The 21,311-nt window shown below is 42.4% G+C and overlaps 1 protein-coding gene across 1 annotated transcript in view; it reads right to left on the bottom strand.

The window, feature by feature from the left end:
- The window catches only part of SCP2 (sterol carrier protein 2), a 60,120-nt gene that overhangs the window by 14,331 nt on the left and 24,478 nt on the right, over positions 1-21,311 (bottom strand). The window contains exons 6-11 of the mRNA XM_077453312.1: positions 18,704-18,830; positions 18,037-18,100; positions 13,562-13,648; positions 9,841-9,991; positions 7,157-7,304; positions 2,466-2,573 (exon numbers count right to left, since the gene is read on the bottom strand). Coding sequence (XP_077309438.1) covers positions 2,466-2,573; positions 7,157-7,304; positions 9,841-9,991; positions 13,562-13,648; positions 18,037-18,100; positions 18,704-18,830 — 685 coding nt within the window. The remainder of the gene's footprint in view (positions 1-2,465; positions 2,574-7,156; positions 7,305-9,840; positions 9,992-13,561; positions 13,649-18,036; positions 18,101-18,703; positions 18,831-21,311) is intronic.

Here is a 21,311-nt window from a genome sequence, read left to right as displayed (position 1 = left end):
TCAAAGCCCCCCTTTAGGGTTCTAATTTTGGACTAGGGAATGATCAGCCTTTATGTTATAGGCATCAGAGACTGTGGTTGATATATATATATTTCACGTGGAGTCGACAATACATACACATACATTGTGAGTGTGTATATACACATACACACACAACGTATGTATGTATGTTCGACTCAACTTGAAGATAGATAATCTCTGAAATATAAAAAGGAGGTGGAAGACACAAAAAGGACTTTGTGTATAAACATTCATTTAGTAATACACAAGGTAAAGTAGATCCTATGATTCTCATTTTTACTACAATCTCAACTGATTATCTACAAAGAGTCTTGACATCGTCTGTAGTTGGGATGAGGTCTTGTCCCACACGACTCTTATAATAAAACCAAAACAAATAAAGTTAAAGATACTTCTTTATGCTCATTAGGAATGAACAGACACCGTGTGTTCAGTGATGTCCAATGACATAAGAACCTAGTAATGTCAAGTCGTGTAGATACACGAGGGATTAAACTCTGCATAAATACTTGGTGTATATCAGGAGAAAAAAAAACAAAAAACACACCACCACACATGAGAAGACATTTGGATCCTCTGAAGATCTGCCCACTTTTGTTACAATGACTTCAAGAAAATTACAATTCACTAGCAATAGAGCTATGCAAAAAAATAAATAAATAACGTTACTCCTTAAAGTGAATACTAATTTTCTACTAAACCTAAATCCACCTGCTATCCAATCACCTTAAACCTAGTAGCTGCTGTTTCAGACCACAGTGGCTGCTAGGTTTAAGGTCTGGCCCTGGCTCTCAGGATTGTTGGGATCCATCCAAAGCCTGGAGCGGCTCTGCCACTTCACCCGTCTCTGGGTCACGTGAGGAACTTCATCACTGTGCTGTATACAGTTGACGTTCATCCATGAAAGATGCTTTGTAAATACCTCCTAGGCCAGGGATGTCCAAACTTTTTTCAAAGAGGGCCAGATTTGATGAAGGGAACATGCGCGAGGGCCGGCCATTTTGCCTGACATTCTATGAACCATTAAAATTCGGTCTAAGTGTGTTCGTCCGAGCACTAATACACTTCCCCACAAGAATTCTCTTGCCTTTGTGGCTGTGTGTGGTGAAGAGATGAACTCAAGTGTTATTTGGATACACCATATTTATTGACGTATAACACGCACCTTCACTTTAAGAGGGAAGCTTCAGGAAAAAAAATAAAATAAAAAATTTTAAATAAAGAACTGTGAAGCAAAATAAGGGTCGGTGCCCATTTGCAGCGCCCACCATTGCTAGGAATGCAGCCCTACCATTGCCAGGAACGCACCCACCATTGCCAGGAACGCACCCACCATTGCCAGGAATGCAGCCACCATTGCCAGGAATGCAGTCACCATTGCCAGGAATGCAGTCACCATTGCCAGGAATGCAGTCACCATTGCCAGGGATTCACCCACCATTGCCAGGAATGTCACTCACCATTGCCGGGAATGTCACCCACCATTGCCGGGAATGTCACCCACCATTGCCGGGAATGTCACCCACCATTGCCAAGAATGCAGCCACCATTGCCAAGAATGCAGCCACCATTGCCAGGAACGCACCCACCATTGCCAGGAACGCACCCACCATTGCCAGGAATGCAGCCACCATTGCCAGGAATGCAGTCACCATTGCCAGGAATGCAGTCACCATTGCCAGGAATGCAGTCACCATTGCCAGGGATTCACCCACCATTGCCAGGAATGTCACTCACCATTGCCGGGAATGTCACCCACCATTGCCGGGAATGTCACCCACCATTGCCGGGAATGTCACCCACCATTGCCGGGAATGTCACCCACCATTGCCAAGAATGCAGCCACCATTGCCAAGAATGCAGCCACCATTGCTATGAATTCACTCACCATTGCCAGGAATGCAGCTCCACAATTGCAATTGCCAGGAATGCAGCCACCATTACCATCGGTGCAGCCATGGAGGGCAGGACGAGCACTAAAGACATTCTACAGGAGAATCTCCTGTTTACACAACGGCCTCTTTAAGAGAAAGTCCCGCCTCTTTTGATGGACAGAACAGTCATCCAATGGCAGAGACGGGACTTCCTATTACAGAGGCTGCCGTGTAAACAGGAAATTCTCCTCCTGTGTGCACGGCACTCGTCCCGCCTCCTCCCTCCAGCAGCCAGACTATATATCTTTTGTGGCCCCGGTGCTGGGAGATCGCCGGGGGCCACAAAAGATATATATGTTTAAAAAACCAGGCGGGCCGTTCAAAACCGGACCGTGGGCCGCGATTGGCCCGCGGGCCGGACTTTGGACATGCCTGTCCTAGGCAAACCAGCATTTGCCCAAAAAATTGTCAGTTCCATATGTAATCTCTATGGGGTATCCTTACATATTGCTCCTCACACATGCACGGACACTGAACTTTTCCACATAGTCATAACACTTCATATCTGACCTGTTGCTCCCAGAGGATGTCCTTTGGAGATAAGTCCACCACTTGGATTGATGACCCACTGTCCTCCATACGTATTGTCTCCTCTGTCAATCAATTGCCCGGCTTGCCCTTAAAAAAAAAAAAAAAAAAAAAATAATCACCTGGACTTTAATTTAACCTTCCTAACATCACAATGTGCCCATATCAATTTTATTTCAGTTTTTGTTTATTATTTACAAATGCCCAAAGTAGAATTCCAAACTTCTTTATTTTTCTTGTGGTTTGTGTCCTGGTTGTGAATGCACTTTGTCCCACAAAATACAAGTAGTGAGTGAGAACTTCCTGGATTGAAACCCCCCCCCCCCCCAAAAAAAAGGGGGGGAGTTCTACTTTAACTTAATGTGCAAAATAATGATTGAACCCCTTTCACTATTATAAGTCCCGCCTTTTAGGCCTACCTCTCCGCAGTCTAACCTGAATGCTGCTGCCAGACTCATCCACCTTAGCAACCGCTCAATGTCTGCGAAACGAGTAGAGCTTTAAATACTATAAATTACATCCAATCATGCAGTTTTACTAGACTCTAATGTTTTTACTCAATTCTATTGATTTTCACTATGTGCAATATGTTTATATATGAATTTAATTCTTTTGATGTATGAATTATGGGATTGATGTTTTTGATGTGCAATATTTCAATATATCTGAGATTTATGATGGATTATGGACTATAGAATGTGCATCTCTGCGCCCTATGTTATGCATTAAATTTACAGCTAATAAATTTACATTATCTGATTTTTATTGCTCTCCTGCTTTTTGCTTCCAAAAATCGCATGCTTCGCCAAAGTCCCAACCCTTTTTCTAGTTATCGTGCCGATAGGGATGGAGGCTACTTTGATGCAAGTGTCTTAGGCCTCACTTAAAGTCCCAACCTTCTTTTCTTTTTTTAGCCGCTCAATGTCTGCTACCCCTCTCTGAATAATATAAACATACAAAGCCATTTAAATCTCCACATCACTAATTTGTCTCCAAATATCACCCAAACCGTCCGTTCTGCTCCTCCCAAGACCTGCTCTCTAGATCCCTCATCTCCTCTTCTTAGGCTCAATGCCAAGACTTCTCCAGGCAGTTTTTTTTTTGTTTTATCCAGCTGTACAGTATTTACTAAGTGAAGTGCAACGTAAGCATTCAAGTGAAAGATATAACACCAATATGTCAAAAAAATAATAATAATCAAAAACAGAATCAATGAGTTGGAAAAGGGATCGCCCTCTTGTGTCAGTATTTTATTGAACCACATTTTTCTTTTAATTACAGCCTTTAGTCTGTTGGGATATGGCTCCAACATTCAAACTCTTCTTTGCAGAACTGCTCAAGTTCAGTTAAATTTGTTGGTGACCATTTGTGGACTGCAGTCTTCAAGTCATTCCACAGATTTTCAATGGGGTTTAAGCCTGGACTCTGACTAGACCAGCCTTCAAAAATGCGAGTGGATTTTGAGGGCTGGCAAGTGTGGGTTGCCTGGGAGTGGGGGGCAGCCTGAATTGTATGGGAGCCATTCTCCCAGCGATCGTAGGGGAAAAAAAAAAAGGAGGAGAGTCACCGCCTGGTTTATCAGAGCGCCGGGGAACATAACAACTTTAAAATTTCAATAGCTGTGTGTTCCCCACTGCGCCGGGCACTTAGACAGATCCCCTGTCCAGCTCCCACTCACTGCCAGGGGCCGCCGGAAGGAGGATCACCTCTCCCCCCTCCCTCTCTGCAATCATCTGGGACATGTCTCAGGTCCCAGATGATTGTCTGGCCAGTCAGAGTGGCTCACGCATGCCTGGCTGTGAAGCCACAACCAAGCACCCACAATGACGGTGCCACAGAGAGGAGGTGGAGACGAGTGGGGCTTGAAGCTGCTGACTTTTAATTATTATTTTTTTATTGGAACTCCGCTTTAAGTGGAATTTCAGGAGATAATTTATGAGGGAGTATTTAGGGGTGGAATGTAACCCTCGAGGCCTGGCTAGTAGCTCAGGGCTTGAAATTTTGAGCCCTGGACTACACCATGCAAGGACATTCACCCCTTTCTCCTTCAACCACTGTGTGGTCATTGTTGCTGTGTGCTTTGGGTCATTGTCATGTTGGAAGGTAAACCTTCCCACTGACAACTTTCTGGCAGAGGGCAGCAGATTTTCTTCAAGAATTTGATGGTATTTTGCCCCATCCATTATTCCTATCGTGACAAGTGCTCCAGTCCCTGCTGCAGAGAAACACCCCCATACCAGGATATTACCTCCTCCATGCTTTATTGTAGGAATGGTGTTATTTGGATGGTGAGCCGTATTGGATTTCCTCCAGATATATCGTTTGGTGTTGAGGCCAAAAAATAAAATTTTAGTCTCATCTGATCAAAACACTTTTCCATGTGGCCTCAGAATCTTCAAGGTGTGTTTTGGTAAAGCTCAGTCATGAAGGCATGCAGCCTTTCTTGGAGTTATTTGTTTTCTTGCAACTCTCCCATACAATCCACATTTGTGGAGAATTTGTGATATTGTTGTCACAGGCACACAATGACCACACTCCTTTTCAAATTCCTGCAACTGCTTCGGAGTTGCTGTAGGCCTCTTGGGAGTCTCTCTGACCAGTTTTCTCCTGGCTCTTTCATCCACTTTGGAGCAACGTTCTGATCCAGGGAGGGTCTGTGTTGTACCAAATACCTTACACTTCCTAATAATAGATTTCACTGTGCTTCTAGGTATTGATAAAGCCTTGGAAAGTGTTTTTGTATCCATCTCCTGACTTTGGCCTGTCCACAACTTTATCCCAGAGATCTCGGTGACAGTGTCTGCCCAACCATAGTTGATTGTTTACTTTAGTTGCACTACCAAGGACAGAAATACTCCATGAAAGCTCTTTTCATGCTGAAGTAATCAAAATGAACACAGCTGATCAAAGTTGAAAGTCAAATGGCTTTGTGTGCCATTGAGAAGGTGATTAGCTACACCAGATTGAGTTTACCAAATCATTTTTAGGAGGGGGGGGTGAGCCTTTTTCCAATTCGGCAAATCAGTTTTTGAAATTTTTTCTGACATGTTGGTGTTCTGTCGCTTGGATGTTAAAAGTTGCACTAAGTAAATCCAACTGTATGAAACAAAAATGGTCTGTCTTCATTTAAGGCTGCAAAGCAACAAAGATCTGTAGGCTCCCTTTCCCCTATTTTTTTTCTGTCTCCTTACCACCTGTTATAAAAAGCCTGTTTACAGAGCTCCTAGCTCAAGCACACACTAGAATGACCCTCCCCTCTCTTCCTACTAACCTAACGAGCATGCGCATTCAGATCAAAGTGATAGGTTTACCTACTAGCCCACCTTTCCCTTATCCCTTCATACTTACCTTAGCCTGCCGATCTGTTCCTCTGTTGGAGCCATAACTGTAATCACTGTGCAAGTTTTGTGTTGGTCCTTGTTGAACCTTTCACAGGGTTATAGACCTTCTCCTTTCTTCCATGTGACATTGTCTGGGCCAGGAGGTTAGCTTAGGCCCAAGGCATTGCCTCCTGGGAGGAATAGAAGGTCGCATGCTCCCCTATGTCCAAAAGACAAGCAGAGAGGTTGATAAGGAGGACACTAAGGTGAATTTCAATGGGTCAGGGGTGGGATAGAAATAGAACCTGTTAGTTTACCCTGAATGGGCAAAGTGACCTTGTAAACTTAAAAGAACTAACAGAAAGTGATTATAGTGCCCTTTTAAAGCACAGAAATACATTACCAAAAGTATTGGGATGCTTGCCTTTACACGCACATGAACTTTAATGGCATCTCAGTCTTACTCCATAGGATTCAATATTGCGTTGGCCCACAGTATGCAGCTATAACAGCTTCAACTCTTTTGGGGAGGCTGTCCACAGGGTTTAGGAGTGTGTCTATTGTAACGTTTGACCATTCTTCCAGAAGCACATTTGTGCGGTCAGGCACTGATGTTGGACGAGCAGGCCTGGCTTGCAGTCTCTGCTCCAATTCATCCCAAAAGGTGTTATCAGGTTGAGGTTAGGACTCTGTGCAGGCCATTCAAGTTTCTCCACCTCAAACTCGCTCATCCATGTCTTTATGGACCTTGTTTGTGCACTGGTGTGTAAGCATGTTGGAAAAGGAAGGGGTCAGCCCCAAACTGTTCCCACAAATTTGGGAGCATGAATTCGTCTTGGTATGCTGATTAAGCGTTCCCTTCACTTGAACTAAGGGGCCAAAACCCTTGAAAGACAACTCCATACCATAACCCACCCCCCCCCCCCCCCAACACACACACACCAAATGATTTGGACCAGTGCACAAAGCAAGGTCAATAAAGACATGGATGAGCGAGTTTAGGGTGGAGGAACTTGACTGGACTTCACAGGATGAGTCCTGACCTCATCCCTTTGGGATACAGTTAGAGCAGCGACTGCAAGCCAGGCCTTATCGTCCAACATCAGTGCCTGACCTCACAAATGCGCTTTTGGAAGAATGGTCAAACATTCCCATAGACACACTCCTAAACCTTGTGGACAGCCTTTCTAGAGTTAAAGCGGCAAAGGGTGGGCCAACTCAATATTGAACCATATGGACCACGACTGGGATGCCATTAAAAGTTCATGTGCGTGTAAAGGCAGGTGTTCCAATACTTTTGACTATATAGTATAGGTCTTGATATTGTAACAAAGATTGGAAGGGACAGCCCACCTATAGGACAGAGTCCCAGTGCTTCATATGTAATGAGCTCATTAGCAGAGAAGCAATCATGAAGTTCAATCACATCCACATCTTCTGGCCTCACACCGGTCTTCTGATAACAGCGCTCAACTGCAGTCTTAGTCATGTCAAAGCCGACCTATTAGGAATACAAGGACAAGACAGAAAATACTTTAAAACAGTAAAGCAAATGTTCAGAGGACATAACTTTCAGGAAATCTCCCACTGTAATAACAATTACATCTATTAAGAAATATTTGACATACAAGAGTACACCATTATATACAGTATCTGACAAAAGTGAGTACACCCCTCACATTTTTGTAAATATATTATATCTCTTCATGTGACAACACTGAAGGAAATTACACTTTGCTACAATGTAAAGTAGTGAGTGTACAGCTTGTTTAATAGTGTAAATGTGATGCCCCCTCCAAATAATTCAACACACAGCCATTAATGTCTAAACCGCTGGCAACAAAAGTGAGTACACCCCTAAGTGAAAATGACCAAATTGGGCCCAAAGTGTTAATATTTTCACCATTTTCCAGCACTGCCTTAACAGTCTTGGGCATAGAGTTCACCAGAGCTTCACAGGTTGCCACTGGAGTCCTCTTCCACTTCTCCATGACATCACGGAGCTGGTGGATGTTAGAGACCTTGCGCTCCTCCACCTTACGTTTGACGATGTCCTACAGGTGCTCAATAGGGTTTAAGTCTGGAGACATGCTAGGCCAGTCCATCACCTTTACCCTCAGGTTATTTAGCAAGGCAGTGGTGGTCTTGGAGGTGTGTTTGAGGTCGTTATGTTGGAATACTGCCCTCCGGCCCAAAGGGAGGGGATCATCCTCTGCTTCAGTATGTCACAGTACCTGTTGGCATTCATGGTTCCCTCAATGAACTGTAGCTCCTCAGTGCCAGCAACACTCATGCAGCCCCAGACCATAACACTCCCACCACTCCCACAGACCATAACACTCCCACCACTCCCAACACACACTTGTCTTTGTACTCCTCACCTGGTTGCCGCCATCACACGCTTGACACCATCTGAACCAAAATGAGTTTATCTTGGTCTCATCAGACCACAGGACATGGTTCCAATAATCAATCAATGTCCTAGTCTGCTAATCTTCAAACTGTTTGCGGGCTCTCTTGTGCATCATCTTTATAAGAGGCTCCCTTCCGGGATGACCCCACCCCTTCGACCTCTGCAGCAATGCTGGTAGCACTCATACATCTATATCCCAAAGACAACCTCTGCATATGACGCTGAGCACGTGCACTCAACTCCTTTGGTCGACCATGGCGAGGTCTGTTCTGAGTTGAACCTGTCCTGTTAAACCACTGTATGGTCTTGGCCACTGTGCTGCAGCTCAGTTTCAGGGTCTTGGCAATCTTCTTATAGCCTAGGCCATCTTTATGGCAACATTTTTTTTTTTTTTTTTAGATCCTCAGAGAGTTCTTTGCCATGAAGGTGCCATGTTGAACTTCCAGTGACCAGTATGAGAGAGTGAGAGCAATAACACCAAATTTAACACACCTGCTCCCCATTCACACCTGAGACCTTGTAACACTAATGAGTCACATGACACCGGGGAGGGAAACTGGTTAATTGGGCTCAATTTGGACATTTTCACTTAGGGGTGTACTCACTTTTGTTACCAGTGGTTTAGACATTAATAGCTGTGTGTTGAGTTATTTTGAGGGGACAGCAAATTTACACTGTTATACAAGCTGTACACTCACTACTTTACATTGTAACAAAGTGTCATTTCTTCAGTGTTGTCACATTAAAATATACAATAAAATATTTACAAAAATGTAAGGGGTGTACTCACTTTTGTGAGATATTGTAGGAGTTCAAAGAAAAGCTCCAAGCAAAAATATAAAAACACTTGTTTGCTGAATTACACATTCTGATAAAGGGGCCAGGGACAACATCTCATAGCAGAGGTGTTCCAAAAGATAAGAATGTACTTGCTGTGGACCCATTCATTTTTTGTTATAGAAGCAACCATGCTTCTGGTTATAGATGCAACCATGCCCCTTTAATGGCGATCAATAAATACAAATACATACACCAACCTTTTCATGTACAGGGAAGAGAAGTCAGCCTTGCAGTGGGAGTAGAAGTGAGGGGGGGGGGGGGTGCTTAGGTTTGAGCAACCCTTTTACCCCAGAGAAACCCTTGATATAATTTTCGGGGCTTGGGAACCCCTGCTAAACCAATTTATTGCTGGTCAGTGGGTAAATTGCTCCATACATTGGTGGTTAGTGGGGAGAATGCCCCCATTAAAGTAGTGGTCAGAATGTAACCCCTAAAAAAGGCAACTAAAAAGTGCATTGGTTTCATGCAGCTGGCACTACCAAGTGGACCCTTGAACTATTCAGCCACCATCAGATGGGAAGTCAATCAGTCAATTTTCTGGAGCTGATGTGGTTAAGCATGGGGGAGGGAGAGAGCTCAGAGTGACTGTCATGCGACTGTATAGAAGTCCATTGAGTAGGCTGGAGTCGGGGCGGTATCATGGAATCTGCAGAGAGGCAGTGAAAAGTGCAGTCATTTTGCTATACAGTACATAATTGGATTACAATATGGGGAAGCATGTTTCTATGAACAAATTTCAACTGTCTGAACATTTACTGGAAGATTTAAAGTTCCCCAATCTTACCAATTTAATGGAGCTGTCCTCCTCAAATGTACTGGGGGTATCAGTGACCATCTCCTGTGCCAGGATCTCTACTGCCTGGTTCTCCAAACCGTGTTTATGAACAAAGTCCTCACTAACCAGTACAGCAGCTGCTGCTCCATCTGAAGTTGGGCTGCAAAAAACAAAAAAGTCAAGGACCCAGAGATACCCAAAAGTAGATGAGAACACTATTAAACACAATCATTACTAGTCGGTCGCTTCAGTTACTGATGCAGGACATTGCACCACTGCAGCAGCTGCACAGGATGGCTGCCCCTGTCATCTACACATTTAGGGCACATGGTTATTTCGATCTGCTGTACATATGTTGTCAGTCTTCCGGTTCATCTTCTGATCACCCGATGTCCAGGTTGCTGCCCTTTTACATGGCAGCCCTCACATACAATGGGGAATTCATAAAGGTTGTTTATGGCACCCTTTATAATGCCATCGTGGCTCTGCAGGACAAATGTCAGCATGGGTGACAGATTCATATACATGCTGCAGACAGGTACATTATCTTAAGACAAGCACAGAATGTGCATTGAGGCCAGAGGGTCCATAGGGCAATCATCCACAGTACAGCTGAGCTACAGCACCTCCTCCTCGCTGCTACAGCTGTCAAACAGAAAGCAGTCTGATGGGGATTCAGAAACACTTGTTCTCCATCAGGTCTACTCCTTCTGGTTGACTGGTTTGCACAAAAGTTACAGTGTCTACAAACTATAGGATATATTTGCTTATATTATTTTTCTACTAGTAATGGCGGTAATCAGCGGCTTATAGCGGGACTGCGACGGACACCAGTGACATTACAGTGATCAGTGTTAAAAAATACGTACTGTCCCTGTACTAATGACACTGACAGGGAAGGGGCCAAAGGGTTAAAATGTGTGCCTAGGGGAGTGCTCATTAACTGTGGGAAGGTGCTTTTACTACTTGAAGACATGGATCGGTGTTCCCGCTTCACAGGAACACATGATCTGGGTCTTTTGTACTTACAGAATGACAATCTGCCTCTTTCACATTGGTACTCTGACAGAATAACAGTCTGCCTAACAATTGGCGAATCCTGACGGACATAGGGTTCGCAGGACCCACTGATCTCCTCTCCCGCTGTGTAAATTCAGAGCAGGAGCGATCCACGTGCCCAAAAGTGCAGAATCACGTATATAAATCACACACACACACACACACACACACACAGCAGTAAATCTGCTATGGGGTGGTCATAAGCATTCACTGAGCCAATATGACCAAACATGGTACCCTGACAAAGAACCACACACAGGATAGATAGATAGATAGATAGATAGATAGAAAGAAAGAAAGAAAGAAAGAAAGAAAGAAAGAAAGAAAGAAAGAAAGAAAGAAAGAAAGAGAAACACTCCTCCCCCAAAATATTTACACCGTCAAGCATCCCAAGGTGGAGGGAACTATTGTTTGCCATCAGGCTCTGCCCACTGTCGGCATCAGTGGTAGATAGGAGCACGTTTGCTGTGAAGCCCTTGAAAACCAGTGACAGTTGGGAAAGGGAGGAGGCCACTTGCTATACAGCCAGCAAAACCACAACCCCTTCATCAGCCTCTTCTTTCATCAACTGATAGTGGAGGTGTGGTTTTGTCTCTGAAACAGTTCCCGATTGGCTACTAGCACCCAGGCTTTGACAGCTCCATCTGACAATTCTTCAGAGGTTCAGCAGAGGCTCTCGGACAGTTTCTCTGGATCTTATCACCAGCATCTATTGCCTCTCCATGATCCCAGCGACTCCAGTCAGGTCTATCACCACTACTGACGATTCACATTGGAGAGAATTCTATGCCCGTTTCATAATGAAGCTTGGGAGTGCATTATCATTGTTTTGTTATTTCTGTTGGCAAACATAACTCTCCATACACTATGCAATTTTGATTCCAATTTTTAGCAAGTGAAGCGCTGATTTTTTGTTACTTCGATTTTAAAGTTGCACTTCGGTTTGTCAAAAAAAAAAAAAAAAAAAAGCAATATTCTTGTAATGAAACTTGGATTTTTTTATTTATAAAGATGTTATAAATCACAATGGCTGAATCTGTGTTTTAGTGCATGTACACAAGCCTTATTACCATAAACATGTTATTTTTATCCCAGGAGCATAGGAGGAGTTTGGAAATTGTAGAGAAATGCTTAAGTAGTTACATAGTTAGTAAGGTTGAATAAAGACACCAGTCCATCCAGTTCAACCTGAGTGAGTGTGGGTGCGTGTCTACAATTAACCCCATTTAAGGTACCCATATAGTGCCATCAATTTACACAGCACTCCACACATACATTGCACACTCACATCGGTCCCTACCCTCAAGGAGCCCACAATCCAAGGTCCTCAACTCACATTCATAGGCCAATTTTGGACAGAAGCCAATTAACCTACCAGCATGTCTTTGCATTTGCAATGCAGTGAAATGCATCACATTACAACTAAACCCATTAGACTTAGTCACCTTAGGGTCCTTTCACACGGGTGGTCCACTTGGCGGAATCCTTTGCGCAGAATTGGTTCACTCCGCTGATCCCCACTGAGCAGGCGGATGGCAGGTCCGTCTCCGCTCACTGTGTAGAGTGGAGACAGAGTTCCAATTTTCCCATAGGGGAGAGCAGGTGAAAAATAAATAAACTGCCTGCCCATTTTCACCCAATCTTATCCAATCTCATCCTCCAAACGGATGGAAAATAGGGTCACCATCAGTCTTTATTTGTAGGACAGGATCGTATAACAGCAGGCGTCAGCGAACATGTCACCACTGACATCTGTTATTGCCATAAGGGTGAATGGAGGGTCCGAGCAGGTCTGCCTGAAAAACCGACAGGTAGACTTGATCGGGCTGCCCGTGTGAAAGGACCCCAAGCCCACGATGGGCCGATTTGGCATGCCAAATCAGCGGCTGCTGCTGGCAATGGCACCGTCCGAATCGGTGCAATGCCAACTTTCCTGTACTACTTTTGGCGACTTTTGTGAACCCGCACAGATGTCTGTCACATTGCCCCCCGAAGTCAGACTGCATTGCCAGTTTCAAATAGTTCAACTGAACTCACACGATTTCAAGCCCACCCTCAAATGTAAACCTGGGCTCCAACTAAAACAATTCAGATGACTAAAATACGACTGAAACAATTCAGATGACTAAAATGCCATTTTAGTCAAAAGACTGACAAACTAAATCGAAATTTGATGTAAAAATTAACACTGATGGTCAATAATTTATCAATTGAAGTATGTTGGGTGGAGCGGTGCCAACAGGTCCACTCACTGACCAAAATTTCAGCTGGTTCCCGGTCACAACATTCGCTCAGCCTGGTGACAATTTCCGCTCAGTGTATGGCCAGTTAAACTTTGCAAAGCAGGAAGCAGAGCCTGCGTATATATGGAGCAAATGTGGCTGCCTCTATGTACACATAAAATAATACATAAAATGCACAGAAGCAATGCATTTCAAATATTAACACATAGTGAGAAGACTGTTTTATATCAAGGTTATCCTTTACAAGACTTGGGGGGGGGGGGGGGGGTGTAAAGAAAAAAAAAGGAAGAAAAATGGAAAAAAAAAATATATATATATATATATATATATATATATATATATAATATTAAAAAATGAAAAATAAATTGCCTTAAACCCTTTATTATCTTAAAAAAATAAAAATAAAAAAATACGTTGTTTTTACATACCAGCACTGAAGAACTGTAAGATAATCAAAGACTTTCCGGGATTTTTTAACTTCATCCAGACTGTATTCCTCTTGAAATTGTGAATTCCTGTAGTAGGTAGAGAGTAGACGGTAACTAAATCTGATGGCAACCACAAATCCAAGCCTAGACACAGGCTGCAGTACTTCATAAAGTCAGATGTAGGTAAAGCCTTACTGCACCATTAAAATTCCAACATTAAATAACAGAGGATCTCGATTTATTAAGGTGCTCCTTCCTACAGGGGAAGTGCTGGTCCTGAAATGGTTACATCTTTAAAGTGGAACTTCACTCTGTCAAAATTTTATTTTTTCCCTTGCATTGCTAGCATTAGTAAATAGATAAAGTATTATTTACTTGTTTTAACCCTTGTTTTTTATATTTCTTCAGTTATTTCCCTAGGCAAAATGTGAACAGGAGAATGGGGAGGAGAATGAGGGAGGGAGATTTTCTCAGCTAAGCACACCTTTCTGCCTGCATATCTAAGCTACAGGCAGATGGATTCCAGAAAGTAAAAATGCTACATGAATCATCTGCCCTTACTCAAGATGGCCCCTGCCGAAATACTAGGGGGTGGTTTTCAATGCCATTTCTCAGCAAAATAAAGCACAGACATGCATAAATGGGTGAGTTTGCTTTGAATATAGTGAATAGTGTTTATTTGTAATGCTCACATGCAGTGCAGTTTCAATTAGAAAGGTGTGCTAACAATTTCTGAGGGGGGTTGAGAAAAAAATAAAAATCACGCCTGTAACTGCTGACCTCTTTTTGAAAATGCTAGTTGCTGGACAGTTATACTGATTTCTATTGCTTTAGCAATTTTTAAGTGACGACCCAGAACAAGCACATCAATTCAGAAAGAAGGCTCCACGCCTAAGTTGCATGCTTTTTTTCCCAGGCCAGTAATTGAAGCCACTGAATCAGCAAAACAGCCAGGCAGGAAAAAAAAAAAAAAAGGGAGGATGTGATAATAAATGGCTTCATGTGATTGCTATGCTTAAAGTGGTTGTAAACTCATTTTTCCCCTCGGTATGCGCCACTGACTGCAGCGGCGCATGGGCACAAGGGGATTCTCAGCCTGAAAATCCGACAGTGGCCGACCAGGCCGGAATGAAATGTCCCGCACGCATGCGTGGGAGTGACGATATCGCAGCTCCGGCCACTCACAGCGTCGGAGCCGCGATACCCGGAAGAAACGCAGAGGGAGCATGTCAGCTCCCTCGGCGTGGATAGGGCCAGATGTCGGGGCCTCGTTCTAAGGCAAGTATTTCATAATGAGCTAGTATGCAGTGCATACTAGCTCATTATGCCTTTTGCTTTGCAGGTGTTAAAAAAAAAAAAATAGCGGGTTTACTACCGCTTTAAATAGGAGACAGGTTTTTTGCATGATCAGTTATATTTTCAATATAAAATGCCAAAATGTCACAATTTCTGCCAGGGTTTGCACATTTTTGGTATAAGTCCCCACCCCTAATCCTACACCTAAACAGGCCCTCATAAATGATCTCATGAAATGACACTTAAATGTTTTCTGAAGAATTAAGTTACAAAAATATTAACAACTTTATGAGTGCCCATCAGTGCAGCCCCACCTGTGCAGAGGAAGAGGCGAGCCGTCCGGATCAGCATAGAGCGGGATTGCCCGCTGTAATAGCTTTAGTTTGAATTCCCTGTGTTCCCGGGGCTCACGGTCACATAGCCCCACCTCTTGGCCCGACACCTTTGATGATGTCACACATCCTGCATTGGACTGGTCTTCCGCCCATCAAAGGTGCCAGGCCAAGAGTTGGGGCTATGTAACGGTGAGCCCCGGGGAATACGGGAAATGCTAACGAAAGCCATTACAGTGAGCAAGCCCACACTCTGCTAATATGGACAGCTTGCCTCTCTCTTCCCCTGGCTGGGAGACCGTGTCAGCCTGTGACACTGCTAAGGTGTTATGGAAGCCCAGGTTGCTTTGAGTCAGCTTGTCTGCATTGTTGGGTCTGGTGTCTCATCTTCCTCTTGACAATACCCCACAGATTCTGTATGGGATTTAGGTCAGGCGAGATTGCTGGCCAGTCAAGCACAGCGATACCATGACCATTAAACTAAGTATTAGTACTTTTGGCAATGTAGGCAGGTGCTGCTGGAAAATAAAATCAGTATCTCCATAAAGCTGGTCAGCAGAGGAAAACATGACGTGCTCTAGAATTTCCTGGTAGAGGAAACATGGCTCCCCAAATCATCATGGACTATGGAAACTTCACACTGGACATGCAACTTTGATTCAGTGCCTCTCCACTCTTCCTCCAGACTCTGGGACCTTGATTTCTAAATGTTATGCAAAAAAACTTTCCAGTCTATGATGATTTGGGGAGCCATGCAATCTGCTGGTGTTGGTCCACTGTTTCGTCAAGTCCAAAGTTAGCGCAGCCCTCTACCAGGAAATTCTAGAGCACTTCATGCCTCCATCTGCTCACCAGCTTTATGGAGATGCCAATTTTCATTTTGCAGCAGGACTTGGCACTTGCCCACACTGCCAGAAGTACCAATACCTGGTTTAATGATCATGGGATCACTGTGCTTAATTGACCAGCAAACTCACCTGACCTAAACCCCCTAGAGAATCTGTAAGATGAGACACCAGATCCAACAATTCAGCTGAAGGCCACTATCAAAACAACCTGGGCATCCATAACACCTCAGCATTGCCACAGGCTGATTGCTACATGAATGTGGCGTGGCATTGAGGCAATCATGCAAAAGGAGCCCTGGCCAAGTATTGAGTGCATACTATACTGTACATGGACACACTTTTCAATAAGCCAATATTTTAAATTTTTATTGGTTTTATGTAATAAATCTAATTTTCTGGGACACTGAATTTTGTTTCTTCACTAGCTGTAAGCCATATTATATGTGATGGATCAGAACACAATAGTCTAAGGTGAAGTAAAAATAGAAAAAAATAAAATAAAATTATATATTTATATTTATAAATAAAATATATATATATATATATATATATATATATATATATATATATATATATTTTTATTTATTTTTTTTATTTATAAATATATAATTTTATTTTATTTTTTTCTATTTTTACTTCACCTTAGACTATTGTGTTCTGATCCATCACATATAATAATAATAAAAATATAAAAAAAAATTTTTTCAAAAATAAAAAACAAAAAAAACAAACAAAACATCTGATAATTGGCATGTGTGTATGTATTCACCCCCTTTGTTATGAAGCCCATAAAAAGCTCTGGTGCAACTAACTTCAGAAGTCACATGATCTGTCATTACATATACAATACACAAACATACACATATACACCTCTTTTTGAAAGGCCCCAGAGGCTGCAACACTTAAGCAAGAGGCACCACTAAGCAAACACTGCCATGAAGACCAAGGAACTCTCCAAACAAGGGACAATGTTGTTGAGAAGTACAAGTCAGTGTTAGGTTATAAAAAAAAAAAAAAAACACAAACAAACACATATCTTTGCTGATCCCTAGGAGCACTATCAAATCTATCATAACCACATGGAAAGAACATGGCACAACAGCAAACCTGCCAAGAGACGGCCGCACACCAAAACTCATGGACCGGGCAAGGAGGGCATTAATCAGAGAGGCAGCACAGAGACTAAAAGGTAACCTTGGAGGAGCTGAAGTGTTCCACAGCAGAGACTGGAGTATCTGTACATAGGACGACAATAAGCCGTACGCTCCATAGAGTTGGGCTTTATGGCAGAGTGGACAGAAGAAAGCCATTACTTTCAGCAAATAAACAAAATGGCACATTTTGAGTTTGTGAAAAGGCATGTGGGAGACTCAAAACATATGGAGGAAGGTGCTCTGGTCTGATGAGACTAAAATTGAACTTTTTGGCCAAAGAAAAGGCCATGTCTGCTGCAAACCCAACACATCACATCACCCAAAGAATACCATTGTTGAGCAGTCGGGACTAGGAAACTGGTCAGAGTCGAGGGAAAGATGAATGGTGCTAAATACAGGGATATTCTTGAGCAAAACCTGTACCACTCTGTGTGTGATTTGAGGCTAGGACGGAGGTTCACCTTCCAGCAGAACAAAGACCCCAAACACACTGCTAAAGCAACACGCAAATGTAAAAAAAAAAAAAAAAAATCGAATCGAACACACACACACACACACACACACACACACACACACACACACACACAAACACACCAAAGTTGAGGGCATGTTCTGTGAATTAAATGATGCAAATCATCAATCCAAGTTAATTCCAGGTTGCAAGCTGGATGATATTAGGATATCCTAAACATTCATCATTATCAGAAATATCTGATCACTGTCAAATACACATACAAAAATAAATAAAACACCCCCCCGCACACAATGTACAGACACACTAGCTGATGTCATCTGTACAGGGCGAAAAACTTTCATACAGTTCAGGGAAGTCACATCAAACTTACGGGTTGTTTGTAGAGTGTTTGTGGTTCTTCCATGCAATCTTCGCAAAATGTTCTGGCTTTGTTCCTATGTAGGAAGAACAAAAACCAAGAGTTTGACAAATGACACTCAAGCAACTCTTCACATCATCCACTTATTGCATTGTGCCTAAAATCTAGAGGCCAATCTGCTGACAGCCTAAAGATTTATTGCTGCTCAGGGACTCTGGGCTTCAGCAAAATGGCAGCCTCCAGCAAGAACAGGAGCAATGCTGGAGACAACTTACAGCACACACTCATTTTAGTGGTATTATGGTATGCATGTTCTTTGCTAAAAAAAAATGCTCACGTTGTCATGGGTAAAGTTCAGCTTTAAAGAGAAGAGAAATCTTCCACTTTTGGGCATTGGTACTGCAAGGGTCAAAGTGCCCTATGCTGGCAGCACACAGGAATGTACGGACTGTGACTCTCACATAAAGTATCAGCCTGGCCCTTCAGTGGTCCATCCCCCTAAACAAATAGCACTCTCTCTTTGAGTAGCACTGTTGATTGAAACAGTTTTGGGGGCCTTTATGCAAGAGAGCTAAAGATCATTATATCCAGGCAAGTACCATTTTCAGAAGGAGGGAAACAGCAATTGAATCCTCCATATTCTCTTTGTACATATTTCCCTGAACAGTAGTACACTTACCATATTTCTCCATATGTTCACGACCGGCTCTTCCAAACATCTGTGGAGCCAATGGAGCGGGCTCCAGGCCATGTTTGCCTGCCATAACTTCCACATGTTTATCCAGGGGGTTAGTCCGGTCAGTAAACTAAGAAACCAAAACAAAAAAATTTTGGTCAAAATTTGGTGCAGCTACTTTGCCAATTAAAGTGGGACTAAACACAAAAGAAAAGATCTGCTATGTCATGGGGCACATTTAGAAATGTTAATTGTATTTAAGCAGTAGCATTAAAACATGCAGCTTTTGTCTTGAATACCTCTTGAAATAAAACTGTGCATTTCTTGGCATGTGGGGGTGCCCTGGGTCTACAGGATCATAGCTGTCTGTATATCTGCATTGTGAGATCTAAGGCACTGCTGCCTCCAATGGTAATCTCAGGAGATCTGGAGTGAGATTTGGTCATGTTGCTATTATGCTGTTCTCCTTGCTGAAGGATCAGATATGAGGAAGCAAAGCCCTGCCTCCACACAGCGACAGTTTAGAACAAGGCATGGAAAGTCAGTAATAGTAGGAAGATTAGCTTCAGAGAGACCACAGGCAACATTAATGACTATTGCGTTGCCCCATACCTTTTTTAGCACAACTTCTAAAATATAAACTGTAGAAAAAAAAGGCAACTTCCTGAATGGGATGCTATAAAGTGTGTGTAATTATAAGTCAGGGGGTGAATGGATTGGGCTGGTACTACTTATACGGTTTATCCAAACCCTACACAGTATACATCATGTAGGCTACATGGCACTTGAGCCATCACTAAACAGAAACCCGGAAGACATCCTTTAAGGCTTTCGGCAAGAGCACTCTCCATAAGCTTGCCTTCGGTTCAGTGAGCTCTGGATAAAAAAAGTATAATAATGGCAGCTAAAAATTTGTTGTTTTTTTTTAGCTAGGGGTCAGACAAATATTGCACAATGAATATGTACAGTGGTAATACCCAAAACCAAGAGTGGCTACACACATATTAGGTCTGAGGAAGCTGCACACCCCAATAAACAAACAGTTTGAGGAAAAATTAGGAACAATTCCCATGGTGTTTTTTAGCAGCAATTTTGAGACACAAGAGTGATGGAATGATTGCACATCATAAAGAACTAGAAATAAACATGAGCTCTGGTATTTGCAACAAAAATACAAATATTGAAAAAAAAAAAAAAAAATCTTTCACATTATACTTCCCTACTTGGATCAAATATTTTGACAGCAAGTTCCCATATGTATAACTTGAAGAACAATTTGGTGTTTGGAAATACCCCAATACATTTCAACCCAGAACAAGTAGTGGTCTTCAGGGGGTTCTCATATTTGTTATTATAGCAAATGGATAATTTTTTATATTAAACATATAAAATTCAATTGATATAAATATCTACCAAGGAACAACAATATTTACCCTTTCCATCAAAAAGCTGCGTTAAAACCAGAGACTCTTTAAAAACATCCATCTCACTCAAAGGCGATCCCAGAATCTGCTGTACTGTCAACAGTGCCCAGGGGGAGGGATGTGCAAAAGGAACCCCTGATCCCTCAGGTGGAGAGAAAAGGGCGGTAACACCTAGGATTCATTATATGAAACCAGTTAAGTCAGTTTTCTATCCCCCTGAGGGAGCAGCTTTGCACCGTGACCACTTTTAGGCCCTCTAGGGTTGACAGTGCAGCGGATTCTGGGATCAGCTTTTTGATGGAAAGGGTAAATATTGTTGTTCCTTGGTAGATATTTATATCAATTGAATTTTAAATGTTGTTTAATATTAAAAAATTATCCATTTGCTGTATTAACAGAAATATGAGCACCCCCTGAAGAAGACCAATACTTGTTCTGGGTTGAAATGCATTGGGGTATTTCCAAACACCAAAACGGTTCTTAAAGTTATAAATATGGGAAAATCAAAATATTTGATCTAAGTAGAGACGTATTATGTGAAAGATTTTTTTCAATATTTATATATTTGTATTTTTGTTGCGAATACCAGAGCTCACGTTTTAACTATTTCTAGTTCTTTATGATGTACAATCATTCCATCACTCTGTTAATAAAACTCATATATTATAACTATAACTAACTTAGGTCACAAAATGTGGATAGGAATAGTTATCTCCTGATAGAGAGCTGCCACCACAAAAACTGGCTCATCAATGTCCCCAAAGGACAATTAATGCGGCTAAAATGCAACTGCACTAATCTAGACTCTTTTCTGGACCAGGCAGAAAAGATGGGACACAGATTCACCAGGAAAAGTTAGGACCATCTGTTCATTAAAAAGAAGATTGTAGAAGTGACAGAAATGAATCAAAGATAAGATTAAACAGGAGTCAGCAATGGCGGTAGCACCCATAATTCTGGATTACAAATGTACAGCACAAGAAGATGGAAATAAAAAAAATTAAATGACATTAACACATACTTCTAACAGCTACAAGACACTACCAATTTACCCTAGATTCATATACAGTGCCTTGCGAAAGTATTCGGCCCCCTTGAACTTTTCAACCTTTTGCCACATTTCAGGCTTCAAACATAAAGATATAAAAATTTTATTTTTTTTGTGAAGAATCACCAACAAGTGGGAC

Source organism: Lithobates pipiens, unplaced genomic scaffold (assembly GCF_037356315.1).
Source record: "Lithobates pipiens isolate NorthernLeopardFrog02 unplaced genomic scaffold, aLitPip1_a1.2 Scaffold_23, whole genome shotgun sequence".
NCBI classification, from domain to species: Eukaryota; Metazoa; Chordata; class Amphibia; order Anura; family Ranidae; genus Lithobates; species Lithobates pipiens.
This window is presented reverse-complemented; position numbering and strand designations above follow the sequence as displayed.